Raw genomic sequence first — 14,717 nt, forward strand, 5'->3', positions numbered from 1 at the left:
GTTTCTGGATGTGTAGAAGACCCTCTTATCCTAACTTCCAGACCTGGAACTTGTTGTTTCCTATCTTTCTATGCTCTAAAGTCATTTCACCTAAGGAAATTCCTAAGGCCTAATCTTAGGCCACTCATGTGTTTTCCTCAGAGCCCAATTAATTGTACATTTAAACATGTATTCAATAAGTATTTGGTGGATATTTATCATTGGTCAACTGATGTGCACTAAGGTTGTAGTGGTGATAGAGGATACATACCGGCTTACACAGTAATTGGGGGAAAAGTAAAGAAGCAATAAAATTAAACAATTGATAAACCAATATCAATAGCAGGCTTTTGTTATATCATTAGGTAGCCTATTATCAGGATGAATATTATAGACAGCAGAATGGAACACTTCCCTATAAATCTTTCCTTGAAGATAGTTCTGTAACTATTGAATCATTCCTTTAGAAAAGATCATTTTCAAATGCAAATATGCTTTAATTTAGGCTCAAGTCTGTTTCTTGGCTCTTTTAGGAATAAAGTATAATTAATTTAAGTGCTAGTGATTTTGTTCACACACACACAAGCTCCCTTTTGTACTTTCATTAGGTAATGCAGCTCTTAGGAAAGATTGAGGCTTCCGGTTCTGAGCAAACCTCAAATTTAAAGATGGTCCAGGGGGATTATCGCCATGAAATGAACCTTTTGGAGTTCAAGTAAGTGAATGGAAGATTTTTAATTCTGTTAAGTACATTCCAAAAGGTTTTGCCTAATGAAAGATTTAAATGAAAATCTATCCCAGGAATTTGAAACTGGCCAAGACATAAAGCAACAAACTGTTAGACAGAATACTCTACACTAAAGTAATTCATACAATATTCATAATAAAGGAAATATGAGGGGAGGTGGGTGGGGGGATGTGTGAAAGAGGTGACGGGGATTAAGAAGGGCACTTGTAATGAGCACTGGGCATTATATGTAAGCGTTGAATCACTAATTTGTACACCTGAAACTAATTACACTGTATGTTAGCTAATTGGAATTTAAATAAAATTTTTTAAAGAATGGATATTGTCATTCTCTTTGTTTATGTATTGCAACTGAATTGATACACATCCTGACCTTTTCCAAAGAGTAATTTGAACCTATCATCAACTATATGTCTCAATGTAACACACTTCATTGAATATACATCAATTCCCCAAGACTACCAAATAATTATTAAAACAACTTTGATTTACAAGCTTTCTTTTTAAAATTTCTTCTAAGATTCTCTACCTTCTTTACATTATCCTTTTTTTAAGACCGGTCTCTGTCCTATCTTCACTGAGTTCTCCCCTACGCACAGTAAAAGAGACAAGACTCCACAAACATTCAAATTATTGGCCTCCTTATTCCCCAATCCTCCTTTCTTGTATAAAAGACCACCATTTCCTGGAATCCTGGCACAGGCAAAGGAAAATTCTAGTCTCTTGGATGATACTACCTTACTGCCTCTTCTCTCCTTGTTCTTTTTCCTCTTGGATTTTTCCACTTGGGTTTAATGACTTGGTCAAATCCAGTGTTCTGAATATACTCTGCTTGCTCCATTTTCCCCCATCCTTACAGTATTTCATCAAATCTAATTTTTAAGCTACCTCCTGATTTCAGAGATGTTAAATTGGGAAATACGTGTGTCCTAGAAACTGATGAAAAACTATACTCATCTCTAAAATTCAAAGAAGTAAATGTCTTGTGTAAAGAGAATATAGCCACTTACTTCATACAATAAAAAAGCATGTCTAGGTACTTAAATTCCAGTACAATGAGGATGCCCAGTAAATATCTGTGTGGTGCTTGGTCTAATCCCATTAGCTTAGAATTAAATAAAGTGTCCAAAGTAGAAGAGTAACTGTTTCTAGAGGTACACTTTAAGAAATGATTTTCCTGGGGGAGAAAAGGGACTTATAATCTGGAATGGAATACTGGCTTAAATGAATGAAGTACATTAACAAATAGAAAATCAGGGCACCTAAGTGGCTCAGTTGGTTAAGTGTCCAACTTTGGCTCAGGTCATGATCTCACGGATTCGTGAGTTCGAGCCCCACGTGGGGCTCTATGCTGACAGCTCAGAGCCTGAAGCTTGCTTCAGATTCTGTGTCTCCCTCACTTTCTGCCCTCCCCCACTTGCACCCTCTCTCTCTCTCTTTCTGTCTCAAGAATAAACATTAAAAATAAATTTAGAAAAAGGGGCACCTGGGTGGCTCAGTTGGTTAAGCGTCCAACTCTTGGTTTCAGCTCAGGTCATGATCTCGTGGTTCATGAGTCTGAGCTCCGCATCGGGCTCTGCACTTACAGCTCAGAGCCTGCTTGGGATTCTCTCTCTCTCCCTCTCTCTCTGCCCCTCCTTTGTTCACGCTCTCTCTTGCTCAAAATAAATAAACTTAAAAAAATTTTTTTAATAAAATAAGAAGTAGCAAAATAAAACAAAAGATGAAAAAAAGTTCTCCATCTCAGCTTCCTTGAAGTAACCAATGCTAACATCAGAGATATGTCCTCCCACACTGTCCTCCTTGTTAATATAAACATCTAACAGAAAAAGGATGTTTATATATTTTTTATGTATCATACACTACTTGTATAGAAAGAACATGGCTTTTTAAAATACACCCTATACACATTACTCAATAATTTGCTTTTTTATAGTGCATTGTAATCATCTCTCTAGATCAGTATTATTCTAACATTAGTTTAATAGTTGTGTAATATTTTAACTTGCAGATGTGCTATAGCTAATTCAATCACTTATTATATTGATTCTTTCCAGTTTACAGCTACCCCAAACAAACGCCAAAATTATTGTGTGTATATATCTTTAAATATCCTTAAATTTAGATGTTTTTATTTCTACCGGCAAGATTCCTAGGTCAAAGAGTTCATTTATTAATTTTTATAAATTTATTATTATGTTTTTAATGTAGCAACGCACACTTCCACCAGCAATATATGAGAAGATCTTTCTCTACATTCTTATCAACACTGGATGTTCTTTTTAATATGTGCCAATTCAAGGATGAAGATTGAATGTTTTGTTTCTATTTGCTTTCCCTTCACCATTTGAATTTCCTTTTCTGTGTATTACCCATTCTTATCATTTGTCAAAGTTTATATCATGACTTTCCTCATATTCTTATCAATTTGTAGGATTCCTTCACATTTCACAATAGAGATATTAACCCTTTAAACCGAGATATTTATTACAAATATATTTTCTTCAAAGAGAAAGTAAGGCAAGTAGGGCTCTCTTTTTTTTCTTTTCCATTCAGAGCATTTCTCCAATTAAAGTAGATGGGGTATAGTATTTGCTTTTCCTTTTTTAAGAAACTACTGTCTCTGAGAAAAGGGATTTAAAAAAAAATTTAATAACATTCAAAAATGTGTTTAATTGGACAGTTTTACCATTTAGAAACTTTAACAATTTCAAGTTTAATGGCCAATTAAATTTATGTCTTATATACAACTTAAAAGCCCCAATACTGTCTGTGGTTTTCCAGTGAATTCCTAGGACTTTGGCATTCATCACTAGACCTAACAAAGGAGATGCACAGGCTCTTCATCTGAACACCAACATGGAGACTCTTTTTCCAGAAAGGTCTTAGTCAGATGTTCAGCTAAATAACTTCCTAAGCTAACAACTTAGTGCTTATAGAGCAAGAGTCTTAGTCATCATAAAATATGGCTGTCTTTTTAGGAAGGGTTTAGCAGGGGAAGTACCTATTAGTCACTCCCTAGATAGTTCTTGCTGCTGACAATGTTTAATTGATAGTGATTTATTAGAAAAGAAAAAGTATATGGTCAATGAAGCAAATGCATAGACTCAAATCTTCCCATACAGCTTTGAAAATGCTACCACAGTATTATGTTACAAACTATTCAAGTCGAGGATATGTCTCATCCATCTTCGTATTCTCAGCACCCAGCACATTCAGATGCAAATAGCCAATGAATATTTTGAAAATCAATAATGTGTAAGTTGTGTTTTGGAATACTCAAAGACAACATCATAGCCATATACAGTTGGGGGGAAATATACAAATAAGTGAAAAGCTAAACACAAAGTAAAAGTTAAGACAGTGTTAGAGGAAATAGATCAGTAGACAGAAATAAGAAATGTACTAATTGTTATTTCTGAATGTCTACCAATCCCTAAGTGACCAAGATATTCAGGTGCGTCCATCTCTGCAGTGTAAGTCTTCTCCCCATTTTAATGATGAGGAAACACAATCATAGAAATTAAATACTTTGCCCAAAGTCACATCACTAGAAAATATCTGACTCCAAACCTCAGGTTGTTTTGTCAATCTATGAAACCTCCATCTCACAATTCCAGCCATTAGTAAGCTAATTGTACTACAGAAATTTAGGGAATGGGAAGATCACATCTGCTTGAAACTATGAAGGTAAGAAGCTATGAAGGTATTGGGATTTAAGCTCAAGTACAATATGGAACAAGCAAAAAGCTTCCTATCAGAATGGAGTTGGAGTTGCTCTTTACTTGCGTCATTAGGACATAAAGAAGAAGTTGAAGTAGATAGGCACAAACTTAGTAGAAATAATTTTCTTAGAATTAATCTCTTTCTTCTGACATGAAATTTAAAATCTTAGGTTCAGTCTCCAAAACTGACTTGGTTAAAGCCACTATCTGAATTTTTGAGAGCCTATTAAGAGTAACATTTTTCAAGAAATCAAACTTTTCATGTCTTCTGGAAAAGTTCAATTGATTATTAAATGCAAGACAATGAGTTTGAGACTTAAGAGAACTGGTTAAAAAAAAAAAAAAAAAGCCCCAGATTGGAGCTATGTCCTCATTTACGTATGTCAACCATAACCACAGCGGTCACTAGGATGACTGTTGCAAGCCCTACACTCTGTCCTCACCATTCATGTTCATCACAGCCATCTGCTGTGTCTATGACTCCCCATTAAATTTTATTTTATGCTTTTGTGACTTTCTCCCTTATAATTGCCCTTGGTGTGTATATTAAGTTGATTCCACCAATATAAAAAAATTTTTTAACTGTATCCCACATTATTCTAGTAAGATCTGTGGCCATAATTTAAAAGTCTGACTTTTGTGTTTTTTGAAAAAGAAAATCAGCTATCTATGCTACCTACTTACTTATCTACCTACCTATCTATCTCTAACTACATATTTTTAAAAATATTCATTTTTGAGAGAGAGAGAGAAAGTGTGCAAGTGGGGGAGGGGCAGAGACGGAGACAGAATCTGAAGCAGGCTCCAAGCTATCAGCACAGAGCCTAATGTGGGACTGGAACCCACGAACTGTGAGATCATGAGCTGAGTCGAAGTTGGACGCTTAACTGACTGAGCCACCCAGGCACCCTACATCCATCTACATCTGATAGAAATACTACCATAATTATTGGAATAGAGGATTTGGGAACTAAAATGTGAATGTCATATTTCATCCTGTTGAAATTTTAATTATAAATACTGTAATTCACAGAAAAGTCATTCTTTCATGGAAAGCCATGCCCATTATGTTAGGAGAAAGTCTAAGTAAAGGAGACGTATATAAACCTTTATTTTAGCTTATCCTTTTTTATCTTTCAAGGAGAATGCTTTTTAAAAAATGCTTTCATATTTTCATAAACTACCAGTTCTGACTTTTTCATGGTAACCAGTAAAGTCAGTCTCTAATTGCAGGCAAAACCTTATAATAAAATGATCACAGGTAATAACTCATTCTTTATGACTATTTTAATTTCAGAATTCTAATTACTGATATGCACTTCTGGAGATATTACTTGGTCACATTTAATGGTTCCCTGGTTTTCAGAGGGATGTTAATATCACATCAGTAGTAAATGTTCTTATTTACATACACAGTAAAAGTGCACACTGAAGGCTGGATTTCCAATTGCAAAGCTACCTCTTGATTATCTGGGGATTTACTGTCCCTCTTAACAATCACTATTAATTAATATTTCCACCACAGATAGGAAAGACAAGATGAAAATTGAAGATTAGATATCTAAATATCTAAGCAAATGTACAATTTGTTATTTGTGAACAGCTCTAGTAAAGGGTATTAAATGAGAAACAATGAATCATTTATTCAACAACTATTCACCGAGCGCTTTCTAAATTCCAGCCACTGTTCACAGCCATGAACAAAGCAAATTCCTTGCTTTCATGGAGCTTAGATTCTAGTGAAGTAGACAGCACACAAATTGTATATATCACATGGTGATCAGCATTTTGGAAAAAATAAAGTAGGGTAAAGGAATAAGGGAGGGTCAGATGGGGAAAAAGAATTTTTTTTTTAAAGTGTGGTTTTAAAAAAGTCCTGGGGCGCCTGGGCGGCTCAGTCAGTTAAACATCAGACTCTTGATTTCTGCTCAGGTCACGATTTCACAGTCATGAGATCAAGCCCTGAGTCGGGCTCCTTGCTGGGTATGGAGCCTGCTTAAGAGTCTCCCTTTGCCCCTCCCCCACTTGTGTGCTTGCATGCTCTCAAATAAAAATAAAAACAAACCAACAAACACAGTCCTATGTTAAGGAGGGAAATGGTGCTTGAAAAGATATCTGAATGAAATGAGGGCAGGAGCTACTGGGTATTCTAAGGAAGAGTGTTCCAGACATAGAAAACAGTTGGCTAAAATGAGGCTGTCCATGTGTCAGTTGGGAACTTATTTGAGATCCATCAGCTGTTAGTCAGTAGCACAGGTGTTTGGAAATCATGATTAGATTAGCAGGAACTGTGGCCGATGGTATGTTCTCAATGTGGAAATACTCACCTGAATCAAGATACACTTTCTATGTGAAAAGTATCTCTCTCTGTATCAAAACATGTGATAATTCAAAGCGATGAAGATTAGAATTCAGGTATTATACCACAGCTAATACAGCTACTGGAAAATTAACTTTTCCCATTCCTTGATTTCATCATCCAAATTCTGGTTTCTCAACATGGGCACTATTGGCGTTTGGGATGGGTAATTCTTTTCTGTAAGGCTGTTCTGTGCATTGTAGGATATTCAGCAGTATTTCTGGCGTCTACACACTCCACATGTCAGTAGCACCTCCAAGTTGTGACAACCAAAAATGTCTCCGTACATTGTTAGAGGGCCACTGCTCTAAATAAAAACTAGAAATGGTCTCATATAATTTGTCTTTTCCAAATACTAGTCCAAACACTTTTTCAAGGAAGCTAGAGACACATACATGCAATATATGTCCAGCATGTCTTAAGCAATTTCCAGTGATAAATACTGCAAAATTATTGAAACATTTTTTCCTGAAAAATTACAGCATTATAGCAATGATTACTTCAAGCCATCCACATGTTGTAAGTTAGTCTGAATATTTTCAATAATAAACAACATGCATCGCTCCTGCCTGTCTAATATAGTGCCTATTCTAGAAGGGAATTTGAAACTGACATTTTACTACAAGCTAGTCACATGCAGAAAACATACAGAGGCTGCTTGCCAGTCCCCATCCTCATCCTTCCTCTTCTCAGACCATATTTCTCAGTCATTCCAGGTATGGATTCTCCTTTTTACTCAAACCTCAGCCATTCTAGAGTGACTTTTCATGTTGAAGCTATATGATTCCAATCTTTTCAATCTCTGTAATAACATCCACTTCCATTTTAAAAAATCATTCATTCTGTTATTTAATATTCCTATGGTGCATCACTTTTATGCCAGCGGTCGTTTCCTGCACCTTAGCGTATTATATATCTGTTTTTGCCCCACATGAGTAACTCAGTACCTCTTTAAGCCCTCCCTGAACCCTACCCCCTAAAGAATCCACAGAGACCCACTGGAGGCAAAGGGGACTTTACTGAGGATCTCACCTGAGACAGAAAAGACAACCAAGGACTGTCTCCCATGGGCACTGTGCTTTCCCAAAGTCCTTCTGGGTCTTTCTACATCCTACCTATGATTTTCTCTGGCCCAGCTCCTCCCCCAGCCAGGTAGTGACCTTTGCAGGACAGAGATTCCACCAACTGCCACCCTTAGCCAAATCTGCCCACTGCTAAGAATGATTTGCACACTTTCTACTAATTTTTTAAATTAGAAAATGTATTTAATGATGTGATTATATGTTGCTTAAATTTCAGTGTATGTAAAGTTAGATTAGACAACCAAGTTCTTTTTTCATTTGTTTGTATTGTATGTGGCTGCTTTCCCACTGCAATGGCAGCACTGAGTGGTTAAAGAATTGACTGGTTGCAATGGAGACCATATGGCACACAAAGCCTAAAATATTTACTATCGACCTTTCATAGAAGAAGTTTGCTGACCCCTACGTACCCCGGAGTGATATCACCATCCAAGTGGCTTGTCAAGGTGTTTCTTCCACATATACAATGTACCCCAGGCCCTAAGAGGAAACCTGCATGGATGGATGATACATGTGTTTCTGTGTGTCCATGTGTCTGTCTTTGTGTCTATGTGTATTTTAATGTATGCAGAGGGGTGTTGTCAGCAACCGGGTTGAATGCAAGCTTGGGGCAGGGACCCAAAATGTGCTCCCTTGCTCCCTACCTCCCACATCAACCCATAAGTACTTGTTAGACATCTTGAACCTCATCATCTGAAAAAACTGCAGTTTGTCAATACTAAATTTTGGTTTTATGTTTAAATTTACTTTATTAAAATATAACTATTTTCCCCCTTAGATTTAATTCAGTTTCAAACAACCTATATGAGGCAGTTGAGAACCATCAAAAATGGACAGAGAAACAGTTCCTCAACTACGAAAAAGACCACCTTGGCCATTTAAATCAATGTCTGAAGCTCCTACAGGAGAAGCTGGTAAGTAAACAGCTGCATAGTCATTGTCTGGATGTTAAAAGTTTCACTGGGACATTCACAGTAACCTTCACTGTGTCAGTAATTAACCTTTTCTGGCACCAGAATGGGAATCCAGAGGCCTGCCTTTTGGTTCTGTGTGCTACTCTCCAACTCCGGGAACCCACACTTCTGAGTGTGCTCTACCCATAATAACCTAAAGAGCGGTGTTTTTTTTTTTTTTTTTTTAAATACATATTCTCGGTTCCAACCCAGAGCTGAGGTCCCTGGGGCCTCCCCTGGAGATCTGTGCACCTAGGCAAGCCTCCTGGAGGACACTTAGACACAGTAAAACCTGAAAACTTCTGCCATAAACAAGTCAGTTTACCTCTCTGAAGATCCATCCGTCAATCAAAGGTTTCCAAAACTTCTTTTCCAGAGGCAACCTCATAGAGAAACTCCCAGCTTTGGGGCAAGACTGCCAGGATGGAGGGGAAATCTGTTGATTGCAGGTACCCCTCACTCCAAGCAGCGCATCCAACCAGCTGCTAGCCCCAATGGGAGAGCAACACAGGGCCATCCGTGTCATCAGTGACTGCCAGCCTTGCTGGTGATTCAAATAAGATGTTTCTGGAATTTCGGTAGAGGGGCTTTGGGCAGCTGAGTTTGTACACAGCTGACAGAGGCAGGAATCCAAGAGATGTAGATAACCATTCCAGCTTTATCACTGATAAGGCTATTGAAGTCTGTGTGGTCCAACATGCAGCCAACAGGGCCTGCTAGTTCTCTAGGATTTAGACAGACTCATCCACCAGTTATAGGCAGCACTACGTGACCACAGGGTCACCTGCAGGCAGAAGCTTTCCACCACAGGTAAGAAAGAGGCTGGAATCCACTTCCCCGATGCAAGCAGGGCCAAAAATAGGAGGGGGGCACCTGGGTGGATCGGTCGGTTGGGCGTCCGACTTTGGCCTAGGTCATGGTCTGGTGATTCATGAGTTCCAGCCCCAAGTGGGGCTCGGCGCTGACAGCTCAGAACCAGGAGCCTGCTTCTAGATTCTGTGTCTCCTCCTCTCTCTGCCCCTCCCCTGCTCATGCTCTGTCTCTCAAAAATAAATAAATGTTAAAAAAATAATAATAAAAAATAGGAGGAACAATGGGGCCAAGTCACTGTCACCCAGTTCCTGCTGGCAAGTTCCCTGTGAGAGGGTGAGGAGGAGCAGAGAAGCTCCTGAGCCTGGGGCATCCATGAAGTCCCCACCTCGCTGCAATTAGAATCACTTGGAGAGTTTTTCAACTAGATAAATTCCTGAGTTCCACTGTGGACCAATTAAATCAGTTTCGTGAGGGGCGGGGTGGTGGTAGTGGTTTTGTGATGGTCCAGGTGATATCAATAGACAACATAGGTCAAGAATCACTATTCTAGCTGAACTCTGTCCACGTGGAGATAACGAAGCTGGAGGGAATAGGAATGTGTAACAGGAACATGACCCAGGAGCTTAAAGTGTCTAAAATGCCTCCCTTCAGGCGCCTGGGTGGCTCAGTCAGTTGAGAGTCTGACTTCGGCTCACGTCATGATCTCACAGTTCGTGAGTTCGAGCCCCGCATAGGGCTCTGTGCTGACAGCTCAGGGCCTGGAGCCTGCTTCGGATTCTGTGTCTCCCTCTCTCTCTGCCCCTCCCCCACTTCCACTCTGTCTCTCTCTCTCAAAAATAAATAAAGATTAAAAAAATTAAAAAATAAATAAAATGCCTTCCTTGACCACACTTCTTTAAACACTAGACTGTAATTCCAACTCCTCAAGGCATTTCAGCAAAACCACAGTCCTTTCTTTTCTTTCTCCTATCACATGCAGAATTCTAGAAACTGCAAACAAAGCCAAGCAAAGGGATGAACTCTCACACGTGTGAACACAGTTTTAGATACAAAGGAACCTGGTTGGAATTTTCATGTTTAATATGGAAAAATGAACATGTTGGGGCGCCTGGGTGGCTCAGTCGGTTAAATGGCTGACTTTGGCTCAGGTCATGATCTCACGGGTGATGAGTTCGAGCCCTGAGTCAGGCTGTGTGCTGACAGCTCAGAACCTGGAGCCTGTTTCAGGGTCTGTGTCTCCTTTTCTCTCTGCCCCTTCGCTGCTTATGCTCTCTCTCTCACTCTCAAAAAAAAAAAAAAAAATAATAATAATAAATATTTAAAAAAATAAAATAAATAAAAGTGAACTTGTTAAAAACATTCCTTAAGCTGAAGTACATATCCACCTAAGTTTTCTTTTCTGCAGAGTTTTATCTCATGATATCTTTTATAGGAAAAGTCTGAAAATAAAATGGAAGAGAAATTACTGAAGCTTTCAAGCAAATTAGAGAATTTCGTTAACACAGAGAAACAGGAAGCAGAACTAAGTACAGTAAAGCATATAGAAAATAAACTGTCCAAAAAGATGAACCAACTGGAAAAGCACATCTGGGGTGAATTAGAGAAAATTCAGACTGAATATCAATCAGGTGAGCAGACACCTTTGATTAAGAACACTAGCTCTTGCTTATCCAATTCCTCAGAGTTGTCTACTTGGAGCTCATGGCCATGGATCAGTCTTGTCAGTATTGATATCCTTCCGTATTTAATCTCACTTTTCTCAATATCCCACAGAATGTCAGCATGCCATTGGAAGGTAGATAAACAAGTTCACATTCTTCATTCAGACTGGGCAGTGTCACAAGCTTGCCAACACTGTGAGGTTGTTTTTGTTTGTTTGTTTTGTTTTTTGTTTTTTTTACGGAGATCATAGAATCATAGAATTGTTAGACTTGGAACGTCCTTGAGATCAAGACCTGACTTGTGGTATGTCATGAAATCAGGACTTGAAATCGAATGCCCCTCATTGAACTGCAGGTAATGAGCCTGGACGGATGTCAGACTGGAGACCTGACCTTTACAAGTGAGAGAGAGATGAATTAACAGAGTCCAGTATAATGACTGCTTTTCTTCTTAAGGAGGCTAATGGCAGCAGTGTCAAGCTGAGCTAACATCAAAGAGGATTAATTTGAAAGGCTCATCTAATTTGTCAAAGGGAAGGACATGGGATAGGAGCTGGGGAGCAGCCATCTGCCTCCAGTCACAATTCTGAGCAAATTACCAGAACCAGAGGTTCCTTTATTAAAGAAAGTCCCAACTCATTTTCCGTCTTCTAGTTCTCAGAAAAATGCCTGCAAATTCTCTCAAATGTTGATCCTGTACAGAGATGCCTTGAAGGTGTCTTGGGAAGATATTATGGTCTCATTCTCCCCGATGCTCGATGCTCGTAGCATATAAATAAAATTTGCTGCCTGGAAATCTGACCCACACTGCCCCTATCCCCATCTCCCATTGTCAAACCAAAATAATGAATTATCTGGTGAGGAATCACATTCCAAACTTAACTGGCCCTTGTTTTAGGTCCCTGCTTTCTACTTAAATACCAGAGGTTTCATTATATTCATCCCATTAGTATAACCCCAGGATGAGCCAAAGAGGAATTTGCATTCTGCTTTTTTTCTGCATTTTACTAACTGGAAGGGGAATTTCAAATTAATGGTGTGCTCTTTTATGCCTTTAATAAAAATGTGTTGAGAAATGACTATTTGAAAGGCCCAGTGAATAAGAAATGGACTGTACCCTAAGAAGCTTGCAGTCTGGTGGGTCTGTGGTCATGAGTGACTAGACCTGCATAAAAGAGAAGGTGCTGGCGGTGGGCGGTGCAGGGGGAACAGCTGGTGGCCACTCCTTAGGTCCCTCAACAGGTCACTTTCTGGGAAGTTTTAAAATCTCACCTGTGTTCTTTATCTTCAATTTGGTAACAAGGATTAAAAAAGAGATCATCCAAATCTCTTATTAAAGTATACAGAGAGAAGAAAATATTTTAAATTTCTCTCTTGAAATATAGAATTATTTAGTTATGCAATATATTTGGGCAAGGAGAAGGAGAGGAATTGAATTAAATTTTCCCGATGAAGCCAGATACAAGCAGAAACACTATCGCTAATATAGCTTCATGACATAGAAGAAATGGGTTATTGTACATTTTTACACTGGTCTTAATGGAATTTAATATGCTTTAAATGGTGATCAATTATGGCAGAAGCGCTGATTAGCAACTTCTGTTTAAAAAAAAAATTCCAATGCATTGTTTAATTTCAGTATACCTTTTCTCATATCCTCTTCCAGGATTTAAATCAATTCATGACTCTCTCAGCTCCCTCCAACAAATACAGAAAACAAAGATGGATTTAGAGAAATATAAAGTACAGAAAGACCTAAAGAAATTACAGCGTAAGATAGTGGAACTCCAGGAAGTATAAAACTTTTCTGTCATCTTTTTCACCAGCTAATATAGTGGTTTGCTGGCAAAAGTTGGGAAGAAGTTAATATCTCTGGGATGTTGACTGCTTCTTATACCTCTGTATTTCTTACCACCTTTTTCAGGAAATGAATGTGCCAGAAAACCCAATAAAGCAGAGAAGTTTATGATGTCTTCACTAATTTATTAATGAAAAAGTTAAGGAATTTTTTACATACATGCCTTTTCATATTTTTATTTGCCTATAGAAAAGAGCATTCAACAAAATGTACATATACAAGTGAAATGGGACTGGTGTAAACATAAAACAAGGGCAGGAACTGTGGCAAATTGGACCACTTACCCTGTCTACAAAGGAATAGCCACCATGCAGTCCTGGTTCATCATTAATATGCATATAATCCATTGGTGCCAAGATTTCATTTTTCAAGAGAAACTAGAAATCTGGTTTTATTTATTTATTTTTTTAACGTTTTATTTATTTCTAAGACAGGGAGAGACAGAGCATGAACGGGGAAGGGTCAGAGAGAGGGAGACACAGAATCCGAAACAGGCTCCAGGCTCTGAGCTGTCAGCACAGAGCCCGACGCGGGGCTCGAACTCACGGACCGTGAGATCATGACCTGAGCTGAAGTCGGCCGCTTAACCAACTGAGCCACTCAGGCGCCCTTAGAAATCTGGTTTTATATGAAGCCATTTATAAGCATTAGCAACTAGTTCAGAACGGTTCTTACACTAGGAGGGAATATCTGCGGGACAGATACAACTAGCAGGCTATATAAAATTGCAACTTCGAATCCAGAGATTCTTATCTTCTAACAATCCCAGTATTTATAGCAAGTCTAACTTATTCATATTTAAATGATTGATTCATTGTACTCAAGATGTATCAGAAATATGAGCAAGTAAGAGCTAACTATGCAAAATAAGAAAATACACCAGTTTCCATGAAAAATCATCCAACATAATTTGATCTAGGTGCTAAATTCGGGAGTACTTCAAAAACACAAATTAGTTTCCTATAAAATTAAAATATTTCTAATTTTTCTAGATATACATGTTAAATGTAGAGTCTAGTATCAGGCAATAAAATCATTAAAGGTAAAAATAAGCTATTCATGTCATATACTGTCTGCTGGAAACAAAGACTGTTTCCTTTTTTTAAAAGTTTATTTATTTATTTTGAGAGAAAGAGCACATGTACAGCAGGGAGGGGCAGAGAGAGAGAGGGAAAGAGAGAACCCCAAGCAGACTCCACTGTCAACACGGAGCCTAATGAGGGGCTCTAGCTCATAAAATCATGAGCTGAGCCGAAATCCAGTCAGATGCTTAACCGACTGAGCGCCCAGATACCCCCAAAGACTAATTCTTAATCACAGAGCTTTCTGTAAATCTGGTAAGAGGACCCTTGCTTCAGACTTAGTCTCCTGCCTTGGTTTAGGGAGAAGTGATAACTTGTCCCCTAAGAAAGTACAAACTTACCTTCCAAATAAAATTTTGACCAGTGCCCACCTAATTTTTTAGTTACATGAAACATCTCCATTTATTTTTATTAATTTACACAAAGCATCGTGGACTATATTTCACAGGATTTTCAT

At 38.3% G+C, this 14,717-nt stretch overlaps 1 protein-coding gene across 1 annotated transcript in view; it reads left to right on the forward strand.

Moving 5' to 3' along the window:
- Positions 1-13,120, forward strand: part of FAM81B (family with sequence similarity 81 member B) — a 54,411-nt gene extending 41,291 nt beyond the window's left edge. Inside the window, exons 7-10 of the mRNA XM_047072314.1 lie at positions 588-694; positions 8,672-8,807; positions 11,092-11,287; positions 12,987-13,120. Of these exons, the coding sequence (XP_046928270.1) occupies positions 588-694; positions 8,672-8,807; positions 11,092-11,287; positions 12,987-13,120 (573 nt within the window). The remainder of the gene's footprint in view (positions 1-587; positions 695-8,671; positions 8,808-11,091; positions 11,288-12,986) is intronic.
- The last annotated feature ends 1,597 nt before the right edge of the window (positions 13,121-14,717 follow it).

The sequence above is a fragment of the Lynx rufus genome, unplaced genomic scaffold (assembly GCF_022079265.1).
Source record: "Lynx rufus isolate CCGP_SWC_20201006 ecotype Redwood Valley unplaced genomic scaffold, mLynRuf1.p SCAF_1, whole genome shotgun sequence".
Taxonomy (NCBI): Eukaryota; Metazoa; Chordata; class Mammalia; order Carnivora; family Felidae; genus Lynx; species Lynx rufus.